Source organism: Triturus cristatus, chromosome 3_2 (assembly GCF_964204655.1).
Source record: "Triturus cristatus chromosome 3_2, aTriCri1.1, whole genome shotgun sequence".
NCBI classification, from domain to species: Eukaryota; Metazoa; Chordata; class Amphibia; order Caudata; family Salamandridae; genus Triturus; species Triturus cristatus.
The window spans coordinates 550,821,804-550,841,393 of record NC_140584.1 but is presented as its reverse complement, the minus strand read 5'-3'; the positions used below and the strand labels follow the sequence as shown (position 1 = coordinate 550,841,393).

Sequence of the window (19,590 nt, the reverse complement as noted above, 5' to 3'; positions counted from 1 at the left end):
ATCCAATGAGTAGAACCGGAGATCTGCAGTCTTAAACTTTTAAGAATAGTGAATAGTGGCTAGAAGCACAAAGCTCCCGCTGTGGTTATCTGGTCGTTCCGGAGTGGGACAAAGTCACAAGGTCAGGCCAGCTGCGATGAAGCGCGGGCCGGATACAGGGACGAAAAATTACCAGGCTTTCCAGATTGACAGATAGCTATCTGTCAATCTGGAAAGCCGGGTCATTTTACGGTCTATACATGCATTGGTTAATGGCTGAGAGTTGCGTAGCCCAATAGTATCGTTTGATATCCGGTAGTCCAATGCCTCCATCAAACCATCCTAGCGTGAGTTTGTGTCGCGGTACGGGGCTGTTTACCCTCCCACAGGAGGTCTCGAACAATACAGTCGAGTTCCTTAAAATACAAAGCAGCGACAGGGAGTGGTGTGTTCTGCAGTGCATATAAATGTCTGGGAAGAGACATCATCGCGTTTGAGATCAGAGCATTCTTCCTCGGTAAGTAAGGGCATCGAGATATCACGCAGAAGAGAGGAAGCTTCTTCCTCCGTATGCTTCGAATGGGATGTGAAGAGCGACAAAGTACTGGCTAAATTAGTCTATGTCTTGTGGTGCAGTGAGGCGAGATTGTGAGTCTGTTTCTATCTCAACTACAACGCGCTGAGCCCTATCCCTGCGATCTAGCCAAGCCAGTAACTTGCCCGCCTTATCGTCTACGTCGTAGATTCTGCTAAGCGTCGACCTGTGTGGCGTCTTGGTGGATTCCGTAGCCAGGTCGTAGAAATCCTCTTTTTTTTTTTTTTTATGCGCAGTTTCTGACGCACCTCCGCCGAGTCCTGTAGTCAGACTGCGGCTTCCAGAGCCAAGATTTCCCCCTCCAAACACGCCATATCAGCCCCTCTCTCCCTGCGCTGCCCGGCTATCTGGGCCAGGACCACCCCCCGTATGACGACCTTATAGGCCTCCCAGAGAGTGCTCGCAGAGTCAACCTACCCTTCGTTTTCCTGGAAGTACAATTCTGACTCCATCAGGACTTTGTCCCTTATGGGAGGAGACGTGAGGTACCAGGAATTAATCAGTGCCACGCGGCCGACGGTGGGCTCACCCACCTCCAAACGACACAGCATGGGTGAATGATCCAGGATCTCCCTGACCAGGTGCTGTATGTCTTTAACGGTGTGAAGGTGATGTGCAAGCGTCAACACGTAATCAATACTGGACATACTAGGAGGAGGCCCAGAAAGAAAAGTGTATTAAAGTTCAGTCGGTGCATGTTCCTCCAAACATCCACCAGTCCCATCGTGCCCAGAAAGCAATAGATCCTTTTACTAGAGGGCGGCAAGGCCCTCTGGGGCCACCGGTCGAGGGAGTCAGAGACAACAAAATTAAAATCACCACCGATCAACAGTCTACCGTCCGGTAAGTCCAGAAGGTGATCACCGAGGTTGGAGAAGGCCTGAGTATGCAAGCCCGGTGGTATAGAGACACAGACAAGATTGAGTGTGCACCCCTCCCAAGTCCCAGAGACCGCGACAAATCTACTCCAGTACCTTTGGAGACACAGTCCGGGTGTGGTGCTCCTCCAGGAAACCCACTTATGGGGCAATTACTGCAAAGCAATGGATAGATATGGATACAAATTACAAGCACATGCGGGTTACACCTCATGCTCTAGGGGTGCAGGACTAATTAAGACCTCTGTTCTGCCGACTGTGAGTAGGTGTTGGCATGATAAACTAGGAAGGTACGCCGCACTCATTGGTACTTGGTAGGGGAAAACTCTAAACATTTGCTCAGTGTACATTTCACCAAGGTTACACAGCGACACCCTGGCGAAGCTAGGAAGCATTATACTCAAGATGCCCTAAGGCACGCTCCTCTTTGGGGGTGATATGAATGCGGTCATGGACCCACAGCTAGACGGGATGACCGGGGCTACGGGGATACTTGGCAGAAAACCATTAGATCGTTTTATAGCAGCGATGGGCAAGGTCGACTTGTGGCAGGCTCACATTCCAATGTGTCGACAATACACACACACACCCACACACACACCTCAGCTGCACACAAAAGCCCCTCCAGGTTAGATTATATTTTCACATTTCGGACACAGGTGGGACAATTCAGGGAAGCTGCACGTAAAGCGTGAGGTATTTATGACTAATCACCGGTCGAAATTCTGCTTAAGGGGCCACTGAGACACGCCATACTACCCCTGAGAATAGACTCATGGCATTTCTGAAACCAACAATTTGCGCAAAAAGTACAGGCACGCAGGACACAACACTTGCAGGAAAACGAGGGCTCAGTGGAATCGGCTGCCACGCTGTGGGAGGCCTACAAGACCGTAATTAGAGCATATACTCGGGCGCAAATTGGCATTCCGAAAAGGAGCCGAGTAGAGGATTAGAAGAACCTGCAACAGAGATAAGTAGACTAGAGAGAGAAACCTGAGAGAACGCTATGGACGACAAGTCCATGACGCAGAGACTCTGACTCAAACAACAGGAGTTAACAGACCTTGGGGAACAAAAGGTGAGAACACAGGCTCTAGCCACTCAAAGGAAATTGTACGACATGGGAGACAAAGCTAACAAAATGATTGACTGGCTAGACACAAAGGATGGAGACAGAAGCTGAGTGTTGGAAATACAAACTCAGGGGGGAAGAATCAATCGTACAGGCAAAGAAATAACAGAAGCATTTGCAAAATATTATGAAGAACTTTATACGTCCTCAACGGAGAGAATGGTGGAGGACTGTATTGAATTGCTACGGGAAATGAATCTCCCAGTCCTAGAGGCAGAAGACAGACCGGCGCTAGAGCAGGATATTACGGTGGAGGAGATAGCAGGCGCCATAGGGGACTTACAATCAGGAAAGGCAGCCGGTCCAAACTAGCTTCCAGTAGAGCTCTACAAGAGCGTAGCAAGTAAGGTTGCTCCTCATCTCCTAAATATGTACCTAGGGTCCCCACAAAGGGTAAATCGTCGGTTGAGTGTGGATCGTACAGGCCGATATCTCTGAATGTTGAGGCGAAGGTGCTGACAAAGGTACTAGCAACCAGATTAGGGACAGTCAAATACACACTAGTACACCGGGATCAATCTGGGTTTATGCCACATAAGGGCACACGGCTCAGCCTTCGAAGGCTATATGGGGTGCTAAAATGCACAAAAACTTTACGAACAGAAGAGGTGGTGCTGCTTTCCTTGGATGCCTAAATGGCATTCAATAGCATCGAATGGCAATTCATATTCGCGACACTGGATAGACTGGGCTTTGGACCAAACTTCAGGGCGTGGGCAAAACTCCTATACCAAGATCCTCAGGCAAGGGTGAAGGTCAATGGAGAGGTATCTTGTTCATTTCTTCTTGGAAAGGGCACGCAACAGGGCTACCCGCTGTCGCTGATGATCTTTGCCCTGGCATTGGAATCATTAGCCAGATGGGCCTGAAATGACCCAATAATGCAAAGTATACAGGGAGGGGGCACCTGGGAAGATAGAATATCATTGTATGCAGATGATATACTCCTGTGTTTGACCTAACTATATAGATCAGTGCACAGGGTGCTCTAGATATTCCACTTGTTTGGTACCAACTTGGCGTACACAATAAAATGGAATAAATCCCTAATTTTCTCATTGACTGGTACAGTCCCTCAGAGATTGGTGGGTTCCACTCATTTGGTAGTCAAGACAAAGTTCACATACCTGGGTATCCAGATATCCACAAAAGGAAGAGAACTTCCTAACAGATAATCTATATCCCCAAATACAGCGACTGGGGAACGATGTGGAGCATTGGAGGAATACTACCTGTGTCCTTGATGGGCAGGGCGGTTGTGTTTAAAATTATGTCACTACCCAGGTTGCTATATGTATTTTCAGAATACCCCATTTAAAATACACAAGAAGGTGTTTTGAGATATAAATAGTGAACTGAGAAAACTCATAAGGGATGGAGGTAGCTCTAGAATTGCTCTCTTTAAGCTCCAGAGGAGAGTATAGAGGGAGGACTTGCACTCCCTGACCTATACAAGTACTAATGGGCCTCACAGTTGATAGCAGTAAATGACTGGGCATTCGCTGACCGTGAGGACTCAGCCTTCAGGGCAGATCACTGGGCTATGGTTGAAAGGGGGTACCCAGTAGCACTATACAGTAGAAGTAAGGAAAAACAGCTCCTGCCACATACTCAGACGGTAATGCGAGTTTGGAGAGATGCGTTAAAACACATAGGCTGGGAAGGAAAATTGACCGGGAGAACTCCACTGAGGGACAGTGACCACTTGGCAGAAGTGGTAGCCTTAAAGGAGTGCTTTAAAACATGGGAATGCTGTGAATTGAAAGACTGGAAGATATATGGAGGGGACAGAGACAGCTCTCCTTTGAGGACCTAAAAAGTGAGTATGAAATGGCAGATACAGAAAGATACCGATATATGGAACTAAGGCATACCATTCGCCAATATCTCAGAGAGGGGGGGGAAACGCTCCCTGACTACTAGCCATTAGAAGATAGATTATTGATGGACCCAATGGTTACACAGGCCGCTTCATTAACCTACAAGAAAATAATGTATAAATCGCCTAACCCGGTGGACCCCCTGAGGGCGGCGTGGGAAGTAGAGCTGGGACTTCTGGAGGATGAGCACTAAGGAGGAGGCTGTGCAGAGCCCACACAACGTAGCTATACGGGCCCAATTCCGTCTAGTCCTGCTATGTATACTTCATAGGTCATATGCATCATGTGAACACTGCTACACCGAGTGGGGCGTGATGTGTCCAGATATTGTACGAGGGGATGTGGTGAAACTGGTTTCGTCTTTCACATCATATGGGAATGTAAATATATCCAAGTCTTCTGGAGGGAGGTGATGCGAGTTATGACCGAAGTCACTGAAATTGACATCCCAACAGAACCGAGATGGCTAATACTATATGTTATGGGAGAAGAAAAATGGCCCAAATACACATTAATATGGCTGAAAGTAGCAGTAATGGTGGCCAAAAGGAACCTAGCCAAAAAATGGGGAGTGAGCCAGCTACCGGACCTGCAGGAGTGGAAAACTGACTTAGACTGGTGTTCAGGGGCAGAGAAGGTAATCTATAAAGCCAAACGATGTCCACAAAACTGGAGTAAAGTTTGAGGTAGTTGGAGTGAGTACAGGGGGATACTGAAGGAGAGGGAAAGGGGGAGAAAAGAAGAAATAGGATTGTACCTAAATGTAGACCAGGGGATATGTGAAACGAAGGTATACCTGAGAAGTAAGGAAGTACACTATTGATACATGTCCGTTTCATGTATTATTAGTATTTATTAGTGCAAAAATGTCCTGAGCTATTTGTCAAATAAAAAGTTTAAAAAGAAATGTATTTGTTTGTAATGCTCTTTCAGGAAATCATTGAAGACCTACCTATTCTGCTTGGTAAACTGCTAACTTCTTGTAAATCTCAGAAGGTGCTGATTTTTAGTGCCAAGTTGCCTTGGTGATCATTGCGCTTAATAAGTTATGTTCGTTAGGTGTCACTCCTCTCTTGTCCTACCCAGTCCTTTTGTCTACTGGTCATAGGTGCATGATGTGGTCTCATGTAAATCCAAGTGCCTCAGTTCTGGGATGTGGGACGTAAACCCCCATCTTTGCATTTTTTAAGTAAAATATACTTACAAGATAACTGGGTGCCATTCCCATTGTTTATTTAGAATATCTTTTGTCACAGCAGAGCAGAATAATAATACCCTCTGCTCCCTGAGTAACCACAACCCTGCTTTTCAAGATAAACGCTTCAAAACCTTTTCCTTTCTATAACTTGGAAAGAAATTCTCCTAAAAAACAACAGCTACTTATCTGCCTTAAATTTCAGGCTTGTGTGTGTGAGAACGCCCATGTAATACAAAAATCAAGATGCCTCGATGTTAAAAAGCTGACGAAAACGTTCCCAGTTTTTCCATTATTAATATGTTTTTGTTTTCTTGCTTTAACTGAGCTTTGCCTTAGTTGACAAAGGGTCATATGTAGAGTTTGGCGGACAGGATACTTAGTCACTAATGTGGTGGATGTCCCGTCCGCCGTATTGCACGTGCAGTATAGTCTGTGGCACTTGTAATAAGGCTGGCAGGATGTCCTCCACATTTTGACCGAGTATCCTGTCCACCAATCTCTAAATTAGACCATAAGTTCTCACTTAAAATACCAGTGGACAAATGGGTTTTTGAAACCTGGGAAGTATGTTTTCATTTCTATTACCGAAGAATTTCTCAGGAGTTAGTGGCATTCATGTTTGTGGTTGATGTGGGAACCTTGTAGACAAGTAATCCTATTGCTAAGGGATTTCAACAGATTGCAATCAATTTTAACACAAGATAATATTAAAATGTTCTTGTATGTGATAGAGGAGAGAGAGGAACTCTGGAAAATAGGAGTGACCCTTGGAAGTAAGTGCTGTGTGAGTGAAAGCTAATGAAACGATGAATGACCCAAGTTATAAACGTCATATCAACTGAGGTATTTTAACTCAAAATATTTATTTTTTCCATAAAAAGTTCCAATAGGATTATGAATTAGACGTCTGAAGATGGCTTCTGGAACTTTAGCTGAGAAGGACTGGTATAGTGTTTTGGGTGCGAAGCCTACAGACAGCCTGACAGAACTGAGACAAAAGTATCAAAAACTAGCAATTATGGTAAGTGCACCTTAATCCTATTGATTAAATAAAAAGTCAACTAATTTCAACAGGTTTCTATCCCTCTAAAATGACTTCCTACCATGAGAACTCGGGGCATGGCCCCGAATATTTCATCCTAGCACAAAGTATGTTTGGGAGCAAGCAAACTTAAGAAACTTTATTAGAACGCCATTCTACATGTCTTGGAACTTTCAAAACATATATCCTGTTATCTTAACGTATATGATGTGAGACTTGGCTAAGAAATGTACTAATGGCAAAATGTAGAATTCAGAACCGTTGATTTTGCCGTTGTCGTGTTTTGTGTGTGTGTAACGTTGTTCAATTAACTGATTAATTTCACTTGTAAAGTTTCCTTTACAGGCCTCTTTGTCTCTTTATTGATTAAACGTATGTTTACAAAACTAAAACTTTGAGTAATACTTGAGGACCCTTGGATTGGACGAAAATGGCAACAAGATCACTAGAGTATATAGAAAAATAATTGGGTATCCTTTAGCGGTGCGAGTGGGGGGGTCATGTGAGGGGCAGATTACATTGGCGAGATCTACCTACTACTGCTATCCCTTCATTTGCTTGGTGGTTCGCAATGTAAATGTAATCCTGTCACCATGTGCTTCTGATGCAGAATTGTCATATTGTAGCCAACAGTGACCGTGCCAACACTGCCAAGAATTAGGCACCTTTTGCTGCACTATGCCTGGGCAATAATTGCTGCTGGACAGTGAAGATTCCCATTGAATCCATTTCGACCCTTGAAAGGAAGGTATGGGAGTTCCCGCCTTCTCCAAAGAGTGGCATGCCAGACGTCCCACCCCCCCCCCCCACCCCCCGCCCCCCTCCATTCAGCTAAGCAGTGACATTTACACCTTTTGGGAATTAAAATGGCCTACAGCCAACCATTTCTATCATAGGAGCTACTTTTGTTCAATAAAAATCACTCCGATTTACCAACACATAATATGATGGTACCATAGTGACCACATCAGACAAGATTACATTAGTGGCAGGATTATCACAATGCCCATCTCGATGCATCAGTTAAAGTTAGCAGTAGTAATGTCAAATAAATGCTTTATCAATTTTAATGCCTCTACATGTCGTAGCAGCCATATAAGCAATGCCACTCGACACCTGGGAAATAATCTAATACATATATCCCATGCAGGGTGGATTAATGTTCAACTAGTCTCAGCGAACCCGCTGAGAGAGTCCACAGCGCCTAGAGAGCCACTCACAGTTGAGGTATGGTATGGCAACCTTTGCTAAAGCACTCCCTCTCCCCTTTTTGGGGAAGGATCCAGTATGTAGGCCTTGGAGTGTCAGAGACCCCTCTGAGAGAGTCCACTGTGTATAGGGAGCCTCTCGCAACAGAGATGGGGAAATGATACCACTCCCCTGGGATCACAGCTTACTGGACTTTTGACGCAGGCTTGACTCTCCTACCGGTTTGTGTCCCCGTCACCCTCCCCTCCTCTTTCCATGCTGTCTCTCTCACCCTCCCCTCCTCTTTCCCTCCTCCATTCTGTCTACTTCTCCTGCTCCTACCCCCCCTCCCTTGAATCTCTCCCCTTGCCTGCTTTTTCCCTTACGTATATGTCCTTTTGGTTTGTCGCGACCTTACTTGTCACTGTGTTGCCAGGCTCAAATAACTGTGCAACCTTTGTAAGGATGTAACCTGCAATTATGGTCTGATACTCATGTAAAGCGCTCTGACACCTCCGGGTTTAGCCAGCGCTATATAAAACCTATAAAATAAATAAATAACTTTAAATGTTTTGTCTCCAAGCCTCAAACTTAGCAGTTCTGAAAATACACACATTTTTAGAAGCAAGTTTCATTTCACAAAAAAAACGTTATATTTACAAGGTTGGGCTGAGCATAGGGGAGCTACTTACAGGTATCTGAGCTACCAGTATCTCTGGAGCTACTCGTTTGAGAATCCTGATCTAACACACATGTGTATGTACATATAAATTCTACCCGCAATATGTACATTGGAAGTCCTTCGTTTGTGTTTGTGGATCTGTTTAAATAACACCCAGGTGACAACAACCCTCTCTCTTGCATATGATTAAGATCCATTGGGATCAAAACGCGTATTGCTGTTTGCTGTGCTGCCTGAGGAATACATCCTTAACTTATTGAAAGTTTGGTTGGAGTGGCTTGTCTTCGCGCTATCACTGTGCGTGATTTTCCTGTGGAACCTATGGCGGTGACGTCGCTCGCAAGCCCCGACTCGTTAGGCTGAGGCTCCCTTTTCGTCACTTTGTGTTTGGATTCACAATGTACAAGGGTGCCCGCCGGCTGCTCGTCATATTGAGAAGGATTTTACTGGGTTGGAGCTTCTGCAAGAAACGGGAGGCTTTGCTTCTGCTTTCTCAAAGAGGCCTTTGGGCTGAAGATTTCTTGAATATTTTGGAGTAAGCCAGAGTTTGCGAAGGTTAGTTGACCTTTGCACTCCCAACCTGAAGAAGTAAAAGGCCGCCACAAGGAGAACATGAACAATAAATGTATAAGGGGAAGTGCCTTGTTAGTACATCAAGACTTTTCTGCTACCTAGCACTACATAGAATTTTATCCTGTGGAGGTATGGGGTGGCCTTCTTGTTTTAATTGACACTGAACAAAGGTGTAAAGACACAACCCATTACGAAGGACTTTACCTTATTTTGCAATCCTGCCGCAATGCATTTAGGACATTGGAGTCCAGTGAAGGTTACAACTGCAGACCATGACCCCGAAATCCGAACACTAGTGGAAAGAAATTCATTTGCAGGGTATTATTTTTTAAATAACTTTATTTTGGTCTGATGGGCGGACAGAAATGAGGTACTATACCTTTTTCTAACAGTAATATGTACATCGGAAGTCCTTCGTTTGTGTTTGTGGATCTGTTTAAATAACACCCAGGTGACAACAACCCTAAGATCCATCTGGATCGAAACGTGTAATGCTGCTTGCTGTGCTGCCTGAGGAATACATCCTTAACTTAATGAAAGGTTGGTTGGAGTGGCTTGTTTTCGCTGTGCGTGATTTTCCTGTGAGATATATATATACACACACATATACTCAGTGTTGTGCAATAAAACATTTATTGCGTAAAGGTTGAATGTAAATACAGCATATGGAAGAAAATAACTTTTGTTTTGAATACAGCCCCCGTGTGGGCCAGGTCCTGGTGGCAGTTTAAAAAAAAAAAAAAAAAAAGGATGGGGGGTTTACAGGCCCCCCTTCCTGCGACTCATTGAACCCTGGGAACCAGCACCTCCCTGAGGCTTTATGGGTTAAAAAGGAGGTGGGCGCATGAGCCTCCCCCCATGGGCTCTCTAAGCCCTGCGGGCCACCACCTCCCCTGGGCTAATGAAACATTAATGGAGGGGCTGTGCAGCGGCATCCTCCTCCTCCTCCCCCTCCTCCTCCTCCCCTCCCCTACACACACAAACCTCCCCCCCTAGTCTCTGGGACCACCACCAACTCCCTAAAAAACTCCTAACGGTGGGCCCCAGGGCCAAATTTATTTAAAAAAAACGGAAGAGGGGCAACCTGGCCTCCTCCCGGGCCACATAAGGCCCTGGAGACCACCACCTCCCAGGTGCCAGCCCTGAAAAGTAAAGGTGGGGGGGCGCACTGGCCCCCCCCTTGAGCCGTACATAGCGCTGGGGACCACCACCCCCTAGGGCCAACTCGTGCTGTGTCCCAGGGTGCCCACCCCCGGGACATAGTTGCTTTCGCATGTTGGGAGCTGACAGCTCCTGCCAAGCGAGAACAAACACTCCGGTTCCAGTGGGCGGGAGCTGTCAGTGCTCCCACCCGCTGAGAGCGGAGGTTTCATCATATATATATTTTACAACATGCCTAATTATAAAGGGATTATTTTTTGTAATCCCTCTACACTCACCAGGTATTATTGTCTGACAGAAAAATTTCCCACCCACCCAGTTGTGTGGTATGAGATCTGTTGTAAAATACTGCACAGTATTCGCTCCTATCATATGTTTAGTGGTATGAGATCTGTTGTAAAATACTGCACAGTATTCGCTCCTATCATATGTTTAATGGAAATGGTAGAAAATGTAATTTGCAACATGTTCACTGATTTTGGGTGGTCCACTTCAAGAAAACTTTTTATAGAGTTTCTAAAATGATTACGGCACCTGTCCTCAAGATATGCCATTATTGCATTATTCCATTAAGAGCATCACACTTGCTTGTGTCTATCATATGTTTTGACAGTATGATAACGTTTTTTTCTGAAATGTCTCTAATTTCTGCACTTTGTATGCTACATTAGGCCTTTAAAGCATTAGCAATATATCACCTCATAAGAAAATGAGGAACAGTCCCTCGTAACAATTACTAGGGGTGCTCATATTCTACAATTTTACTAACTGGTTTAGAGAGACAACCTGAATAACCCAATTTCAAACATATTGTCCCAAGCCTTGAATTTCTGACTTCTCAATTGTAAAGCTAGTGTGCTAATGACCAGATACAGATTAATTGAAAGTCAGCAATTATAATAATCTGTTTAAAAGAATTGAAGCTTTTGAAGTCCATTAGACCAGGCATTGTTTTCCTGGAACAAGGTAATTCTTTCAAAATTGGGAAGAAAGGAGAAATGTTCTAATAACTTAAATACTTAATTGATAGCTGTTTAGAGGGGCAGTAAAGGATCATAACCAATGTGCTCAGTGAAAGTGATGCCTTCCTGTTCCATTTTTTTAAATCTTTGAATTAATCAAAGTACGGAACAAGAGATTCTCCTTCATTCATACAAATTTATTTGCCATTCAGTAACGTATTTTCGATCATACGTACATATCGAAATGTCACTGACATGGCATATCTGTACACCAAATTTGCATTCATAACGAGATTTACTTAAAACAGTTATTCTAAGCATTCTTCCCTTTCATACTCTATTCATTTCAACTTGGTAAAGTGATCTCTTTATGATAATCTACTACTCTTATATCCTTTTTTAATAAGCCGCTCCTTTTATCTCAGCCAGGTTTCTCACAAAATCATTATCCGATTCTTGAGTGCAGTTTATTGAAATATTGTTGTGGGATTTCATGCGCTAAGATTTGGAGGGCATATAGGAGTTTGGAAAGTGCTGTCATTTTTATAAAGGGCTATCCCACTTGAACTGGAACACACCATCACTCACCATTTTATGAGATCTTTAGTCAAAGACCCCAGAAGGGAGGACAGGTTAGGTTTCCAACACTGGTGTCCGTTTATGAGTGATGTTGACTCCCAGATATTGGAAACTGTTCATTTGGATACACAGCCTAGACTAATTGATTTAATCCAGCACACCATCAACTGCAAATCTTATCATCTTCTCCAAATTAACTTTTATACCTTTCTCATTTAACAAGTGTGCTGCCGAGCGACATTTGGTCTGGTGCCACTTAGTAAATGCCGCAGGGATATTTCCAGGTGTAAAATCTGAATTTTCAAGCAGGGGTGTCCGCGGGGAGGGAAAGGACAACAGTCCGCACCTAACACTGCTCCAATCCCAGGCATCCATATTTACCATGGTGATCGGCGAGAGGTATAAACTCGAAGGTCTATGTGATCTCATCAGAAAGCGGATTTTCCATAAAGAGGTGCCAACCCCCGCCCAGTTTTGGAAGAGTCAATGTCACTCAGATTCATCTTTTTTCCATTCGACCAGATACCGTAGCTGGGATGCCTGGAAATATAGTTGGAGTTTCGGGATGCCGAGGCCACCCGTGTTTGGAGCAAGATAGCCAATTTCTCTCTGCAGTCGGGACCTCTTCCCAACCCATACAAATTGGTGGAATTCGGCTTGCAGACGGGATATCATCCCTTTCGGAGGAGTCAAGGAGAGTTTTTGAAACAAGTAGAGAACCTGAGGCAAGATAGTTAGTTTAAGGACTGCAACTCTTCCGAGCCAAGAGATCGGATGGTGTGCAGATTTGATGTGTTCATATAGGGACTGGTAATTAATTACAGAGGTCATCTGTAGTGAGGAAGCCAGTCGAATTTGCAAATAAGGGACCGACGTCTTGGTCCATTGTATAGGGTATTGTGCTGTAAGTTGGGCTTCGAGCTCGGGGGATAGCGATAGGTTCAGGACCTGGGATTTAGCAACATTGGCTCGCAATCCCAAGGCGGGGCCAAACATCTCTAGCTCAGACAGGAAAGCTGGCAGCGCCGAGGTCGGTTTGTCCAGGGTCACCAGCACATCATTGGCATACAGGCCGAACGTGTGTTGCTCCCCCCCCCCCCCCCCCCCCCCCCCCCCCACCGCTCCGAATGTGGTACTGGTAATTTCAGGGTTATCTTGACTCTCTAAGCCAGGGACTCCATACAAAAAGCAAACGGCAGAGGTGGCAACGGGCACCCCTGCCGCATACCCCTGCTAATGGAGAAGGGAGCGGATACACATCTGTTCACCTTGACCGATGCAGAGGGAAAGTGGTAGCAGTTTAACACACCAGTTCGAAATCTCATGGCTATCCCAAAGTAGGCTCAAACTTTCTCTAAAAAAGGCCAATGAACCCTGTCAAAGGCCTTCTCGGCGTCAATTGCTAAAAGCATAAACTCACCCGGCGTGCGCAAGGCCTTTTCTTTGATGTGCAAGACGCGCTTCGTGTTGTCGCTAGTCTGGCGTTTGGGGATATAGCTTATTTGATCAGGGTCTATAATAGATGGCATGTGCGGGCTCAGCCTGGCTGCTAAGATGCTAGTGAACAACTTGAGGTCCACATTTAACCCCTTGAATGCCCATGACGAGCTGGACTTGTCATGGCACACAGTTCTTGTGTGCCCATGACGAGTCCAGCTCGTCATGAGGCATTCCCTGGGGAATCCCTCTGGTGCGGGCACCACAGGGATTCCCTTTAATTAAAAATAGTCTCAGGAGCTGGGGAAGAGCTTCCCCAGCTCCCGAGGTCCCCCCCTGCTTTCCGTGAAATGACGATCGGCGCGCATGTCGCGCCAACGTCATTACACTGAAACTGAAATGAGCCAAGAGGCTATTTTCAGTTTCACTTTCTACGTGCTCAGGGGGGCTAGCTCAGCCCCCTGAGCACGTAGAAAGACGGGAGAGGTATTGTTGGAAAAGGGAGAATCTCCCCTTTCCAATGGTACCCCTCCCCAGTGGATCCCTGCTTGGGGATCGCCACAGGAGGGCGATCCCCAAGCAGGGATCCGCCCACTAGACACCAGGGAGGGGGGAGCGGCCCCTTGGACAAGGGCCTTTGCTCCCCCTATTTGAAATTGGCACCATTGAGTCTTTTTGCCCCCCCCTGGGGGGCAGATGGGGGCAGTAGCCCCCAATCTCCCCCCCCCCCCCCCCCGGGGGGACAAAAAGCCCACTACACACCAGGGAATTTTTAAAAAAGATAGATGTGGGGGATGCCCAAAACGGGCAGGCCCATGCCCCCACCCCACCCCCTCAATTATTAGTCTTTCTGCCCCCTGTGGGGCAGATGGGGCATTAGCTCCTAATCTGGCCCTTCGGGGGGGGGGCAGAAAACCCACTAAATACCAGGGATTAGTTTTTAGGTTTTTTTAGGGTGGGGGCTGCCCGAAACGGGCACGCCAATGCCCCCACCCACCTGCCACCATTACAGCCTTTCTGCCCCCCCGGGGGGCAGATGGGGCATTGGCCCCTAATCTGCCCCTTCGGGGGGGCGGAAAGCCCACTAGACACCAGGGATTTTTTTTTAGAAAGTAAAAATAAGGGTGGGGGCTGCCCAAAACAGGCATGCCCATGCCCCCACCCCCTCAATTATTAGTCTTTCTGCTCCCCCGTGGGGCAGATGGGCCATTGGCCCCTAATCTGCCCCTTCGGGGGGGCGGAAAGCCCACTAGACACCAGGGATTTTTTTTTAGAAAGTAAAAATAAGGGTGGGGGCTGCCCAAAACAGGCATGCCCATGCCCCCACCCCCCGCAATCATTAGTCTTTCTGCCCCCACTGGGGGGCAGATGGGGCATTGGCCCCTAATCTGCCCCTTCGTGGGGGGCAGAAAGCCCACTAAACACCAGTGATTTTTTTTTAGAAGGTTTTTTTTAGGTTTTTGGCCCGGTGCTCGGCGGCCACCTAGGGAAACCTACCAAACCCACACATTTCTGAAAACTAGACAGACAGACTAAACGTAGTGAGGCGCACTACGTTTAGGACCCTTGCCTGTTGAGGCGCACTACATTTTGGACCCTTGCCTGTCGCGGGTACTTGGGCCTCCCACACGAGTGAGGCACCATTTTTATCGGAAGACCCGGGGGAACGCTGGGTGGTAGGAAATTTGTGTCAGCCCGGTGATGCCACAACATTCCCACACAAAAATGTGTGAAAAAGGTGATTTTTTTTTTTCCAGCTAAATTTGAGGTTTGCAGGGCATTCTGGGTAAGGAAACTTTGGGGGATCCACGCAAGCCATACCTCCCTGGAATCCCCCAGGTGTCTAGTTTTCAGAAATGTGTGGGTTTAGTAGGTTTCCCTAGGTGCCGGCAGAGCTAGGGTTCAAAAACTACAGCTAGGCACTTTGCCAAAAAAGGTTCATTTTTCACTGCGAAATTGAGGTGTGTCCACATTGCGTTTTGCGCTGGTTCCTGTCGCGGGCACTAGGCCAACCCACACAAGTGAGGTACCATTTTTCTCGGAAGACTTTGGGGAACGCGGGGTGGGTGGAAATTTGTGGATCCACGCAGATTCCAGAACTTTCCACCAGAGAAATGTGGGGAAAATGTGTTTTTTGGGCAATTTTTTAGGTTTGCAAAGGATTCTGGGTAACAGAACCTGGATGGAGGCAGTCAAGTCACCCCATCCTGGATTCCCCTGGGTGTCTAGTTTTAAGAAATGTATAGGTTTGCTAGGTTTCCCTAGGTGCCGGCAGAGCTATGGTTCAAAAACTACAGCTAGGCACCTTGCCAAAAAAGGGTCATTTTTCGCTACGAAATTGAGGTGTGTCCACGTTACGTTTTGCGCCGTTTCCTGTCGCGTGCACTAAGCTGACCCACACAAGTGAGGTACCATTTTTTTCGGAAGACTTTGGGGAACGCGGGGTGGGTGGAAATTTGTGGATCCACACAGATTCTAGAACTTTCCACCAGAGAAATGTGGGGAATATGTGGGGTTTTTTTTTTTGGCAATTTTTTAGGTTTGCAAGGGATTCTAGGTAACAGAACCTGGTGGGAGGCAGTCGATTCACCCCATCCTGGATTCCCCTGGGTGTCTAGTTTTCAAAAATGTATAGGTTTGCTAGGTTTCCCTAGGTGCCGGCAAAGCTAGGGTTAAAAAACTACAGCTAGGCACTTTGCTAAAAAAGGGTAATTTTGCATTGTGAAAATGTGGTGTGTTCACGTTGGGTTTTGAGCCATTTCCGGTCATGGGCACTATGCCTACCCATGCAAGTGAGGTACCATTTTTATCGGGAGACTTAGGGTAATTCAGGTTTGTAAAGGAACTGTTCTTACCTATTGACTTACGATGCATTTCTGCCTCCCAAATGAAAGACATTGTGTAAAAAAGAAGTCATTCTAAAAAATGACTGATTCTCATGCTAGTATGAGTATTCCCAATTTCAGAAATGTGCAAATATCTACTGTTTCTAAACTCTATATTTTGTTCCCATTTCAGAAATACATAGGTGTTTTTTATACCGATTTTTCCATGTACACATTTTACAGAATAATTACCATATACCCGGTACATAATAAAAAACCATTGCAAGTTGCTGCTCAGTTTTTGGCTCTGGGTTCGTCGGGTTCTTGGTGAACCTACAAGTCCTATATATCCCCACAACCAGTAATGTCCAGCGGATGTAACGGTATATTGCTTTCAAAAAGCTGTCATAATTAGAAGAAGTTACAGGTGAAAACGTTGACACAAACGGCTTTTTTTTCAACACATTTTCAATTTATCCTATATTTAACTGTTAGTTTCTATAAAGAAACCTTGATGGATCTACACAAATGAACCCTTGCTGAATTCAGAATTTTGTCTACTTCTCGAAAATGTATAGCTTTCCAGGATCCATTATTGCTTTTGTCCCCATTTCTACCATTGACTGGAAGGAGGTCGAAAGCACAAAAAATAGCAAAAATAGGCTATGTCCCAGAAAAATGCCAAAACTGTAAAAAATGTTGGATTTCTGACAAAAGTCTGGTATCCCCTAAAAGCTGGGAAAATGGTGATTTCAGCCCCACAAACCCTTTTTTGATAACATTTGCAGGGAAAAACCCAGATGCTTTCATTTGCAGCCCATTTTTCCCCAAAAGAACTAAATTTTGCTGTATTTTGGCTCATTTCTGTGACCCCTCCAGGGTAATCCACAAACCCTGAGTACCTTCAGAATCCACATGATGTTGGAAGAAAAGGACGCAAATTTGGCGTGGATACCTTATGTGGTCAAAAAGTTACAGGGGCCTTAGCGGGCACTACCCCAAATAGCCAAAAAAGGGCGTGGCAGGAAGGGGTTAAGAGAGATAGTGGACGATACGAGCTGCATTGTTGTTTATCTTTGCCAGGCTTGGAAATGACTGCCGCCAAAGCTGTCAGCATCGAGGGGAGAATGGCCACTGGGCCAGAGGAGGAGTTACACAAAGTAGTTAAAATATGAGCAAGCGTATGACAAAACGTTTTATAAAAGATAGATGAGAATCCGTCCAGTCCCGGGGATTTCTAGAGCTTTTGTCTGGAGATCACTGAGAAGACCTCTCCCACCCTAATGTCATGTTCTAGAGTGTCTGCTTGGTCTGGGGCTAGTGGTGATGTGTGAGCTTCACCGAGATAGGACTCGCTATCTGGGGGATCTAGCTGTTGACTAGTATATAATTCTGCATAAAAGTTTCTAAATTTGTCAGCAATTGATTCGTCATCTATGATTCTCGTCCCAGTCACGTCACAGAGTTAGTGCACTCCCAGACTTTGCTGCTGGATACGCAGTTTGGTCCCCTCATTTCCCCCCACGTAAAAAGCATGGCGCAGACAAAGTGCTGCGTACTCTGCTCTATCATGGTTGATGCTTGCTAATTGTGTACGTGCTGCTGTCAATTGACGCCAGATCCTTGGAGCTCCCCTGTGCTGATGTATTCCCTAGATCTCTTTCACTTGTCTGGATAAGCGGTCTCTCTTTTCCTTGCGCATCTTATTGTCAGCTGATGAGATAGCAATGAGTTCCCTGCGAATAACCGCCTAAAGAGCCTCCCTGAGTGAGTCAACAGAAATTTCAGGGGTGTCATTTACCGCTTGGTAGTCAGTAATAGCATGGCCAACCTGTTTCAGCACTTCAGGGCGCTGTAGCAATGTACCCCTCAGTCGCCAAGTCCGTGTAGTGTGGCGTGTAGGTGGAAGTGTCATTGTTAGGAAAATCGCTGCATGGTCCGACAATGCTGCCGGAAGTATCTCAGAATCCGAGGTGAGTGTGAGGATATCCTTTGTACCCAGAAAGAGATCAAACCGTACGTATGTTTTGTGTGCGTGCGAACAGTAAGTGTATTCGCATGTCTGGGGGTGAAGTGTTGTCCAAATATCTTGTAGTCCCATATCCTTGAGCCACCTGTGCTCCTCCCTCATCGGTGCCCCAGCTTGGCCATACCTATGTGTGGAACTGTCAAGATCGTTATCTAAAACCAAGTTAAAACCCCCCTCCAAGCAGAACCCGTCTTTCTTGGGTAGACAAAACCTCTGCGAGCGCCAAGTGTAGAAACTCCTCCTGACCCTCGTTCGGAGCATAGATGGAGACCCCCCACAAATGACAAGTTCAGTCTGAGCTGAAAAACGAAGAGACGGACCTTCACTTCCGCCACTTTGGTGCCTATTTTCCATTAAAAGTATGTGCTCCATGTGAGAGTTGTAGAATGGTCTGGGGGCTAGTCTGTCTTCTCCTAGAACTCTCTTCTACTCCGTGCATATTGTGTTGTGATGGGGGCGGGAGGCGTCCAAGATTGAGCAAAAAGGCCCCTGAGATCTGTGCCTTCTGCCTTAGACGATGCACTTCTGATCCGGATGTTAATCTGGTGGTATCTATTTTCAAGTTCCTCATCATAGGCCTGTAGGTCCAAGAGCTGATCTCAAAGGATTCCCTGCTGCAGCGCCTCAACATCTTCCATATGGCCACTCCTCCAAGGTGGCAACGCAGTCTCTCTTGAGCTCCCGAATGTCAGTGGAAAGGTCCTTTTCGACCTCTTGCAGGTCCTCCGGAGAGATGTGAACAAGGATTCAAGGAAAGAGCTGGCCACTGGCTCTACCGATCCATCTTCGTCTTGTGTGTGCGACGCAGTGGGCGCTGGGGGTCGATCTCCAGTAGCACCTACAACCGACCTAGTGAGCGTATCCTTCAAGTTGTGGTCTTTTTTGGATCTGGCTGTGGCCATCATGAATTGACTACGCAAGTGTCCCTCAGAACCTAGCACGTGCAGGTTTCTGGTGTTCTCGGTGCAAGGTAGATCCAAGGTCGCAGGAGGTTCAGCTGTTCGTGGGGTGCATGGTATCAGCGCCCTAGCAATTCCTTTCCCTCTTCCTGGGGGGTTACTGCACGTAGAGTTGCCAGGGTACCAGCTCTGCTCCAGGCCTCTACCCCGAACCTCAGATCCCGTGTCCACACTCTGCCTTGGCCTCCATGGGCAGGGCAAGGCCAATCGAGATGGGGAAACAGAGTTGGTGTCCATGCATGTCCTCGTTGTTCCCATGAGGCAAATGGTCAAGAGTGATTTGCATATAGCAGGGTCTGAACTGAGGTGGCAAAGTGAGCTAAAGAACGATGATGAATTCAACCCAGATCTGTGACTGGAGGTGAGTGTCTGAAAAGTTTCAGCGCTCCGTCCATCATCTCCTTGTGCTTGCTTTGTTCGCCCTAAGATGGCAGGGTATGCCCAGACGTGGGTCCCTTGCTCACTTTGCAACTGAATTTAAGCTAGCC

At 46.3% G+C, this 19,590-nt stretch overlaps 1 protein-coding gene across 2 annotated transcripts in view; it reads left to right on the top strand.

The window, feature by feature from the left end:
* Positions 1 to 19,590, top strand: part of DNAJC24 (DnaJ heat shock protein family (Hsp40) member C24) — a 245,238-nt gene that overhangs the window by 68,291 nt on the left and 157,357 nt on the right. For both annotated transcript variants that reach the window (XM_085648289.1, XM_085648290.1), the window contains one exon: positions 6,547 to 6,686. In XM_085648289.1, coding sequence (XP_085504415.1) covers positions 6,579 to 6,686 — 108 coding nt within the window. In that variant the 5' untranslated portion in view covers positions 6,547 to 6,578. The remainder of the gene's footprint in view (positions 1 to 6,546; positions 6,687 to 19,590) is intronic.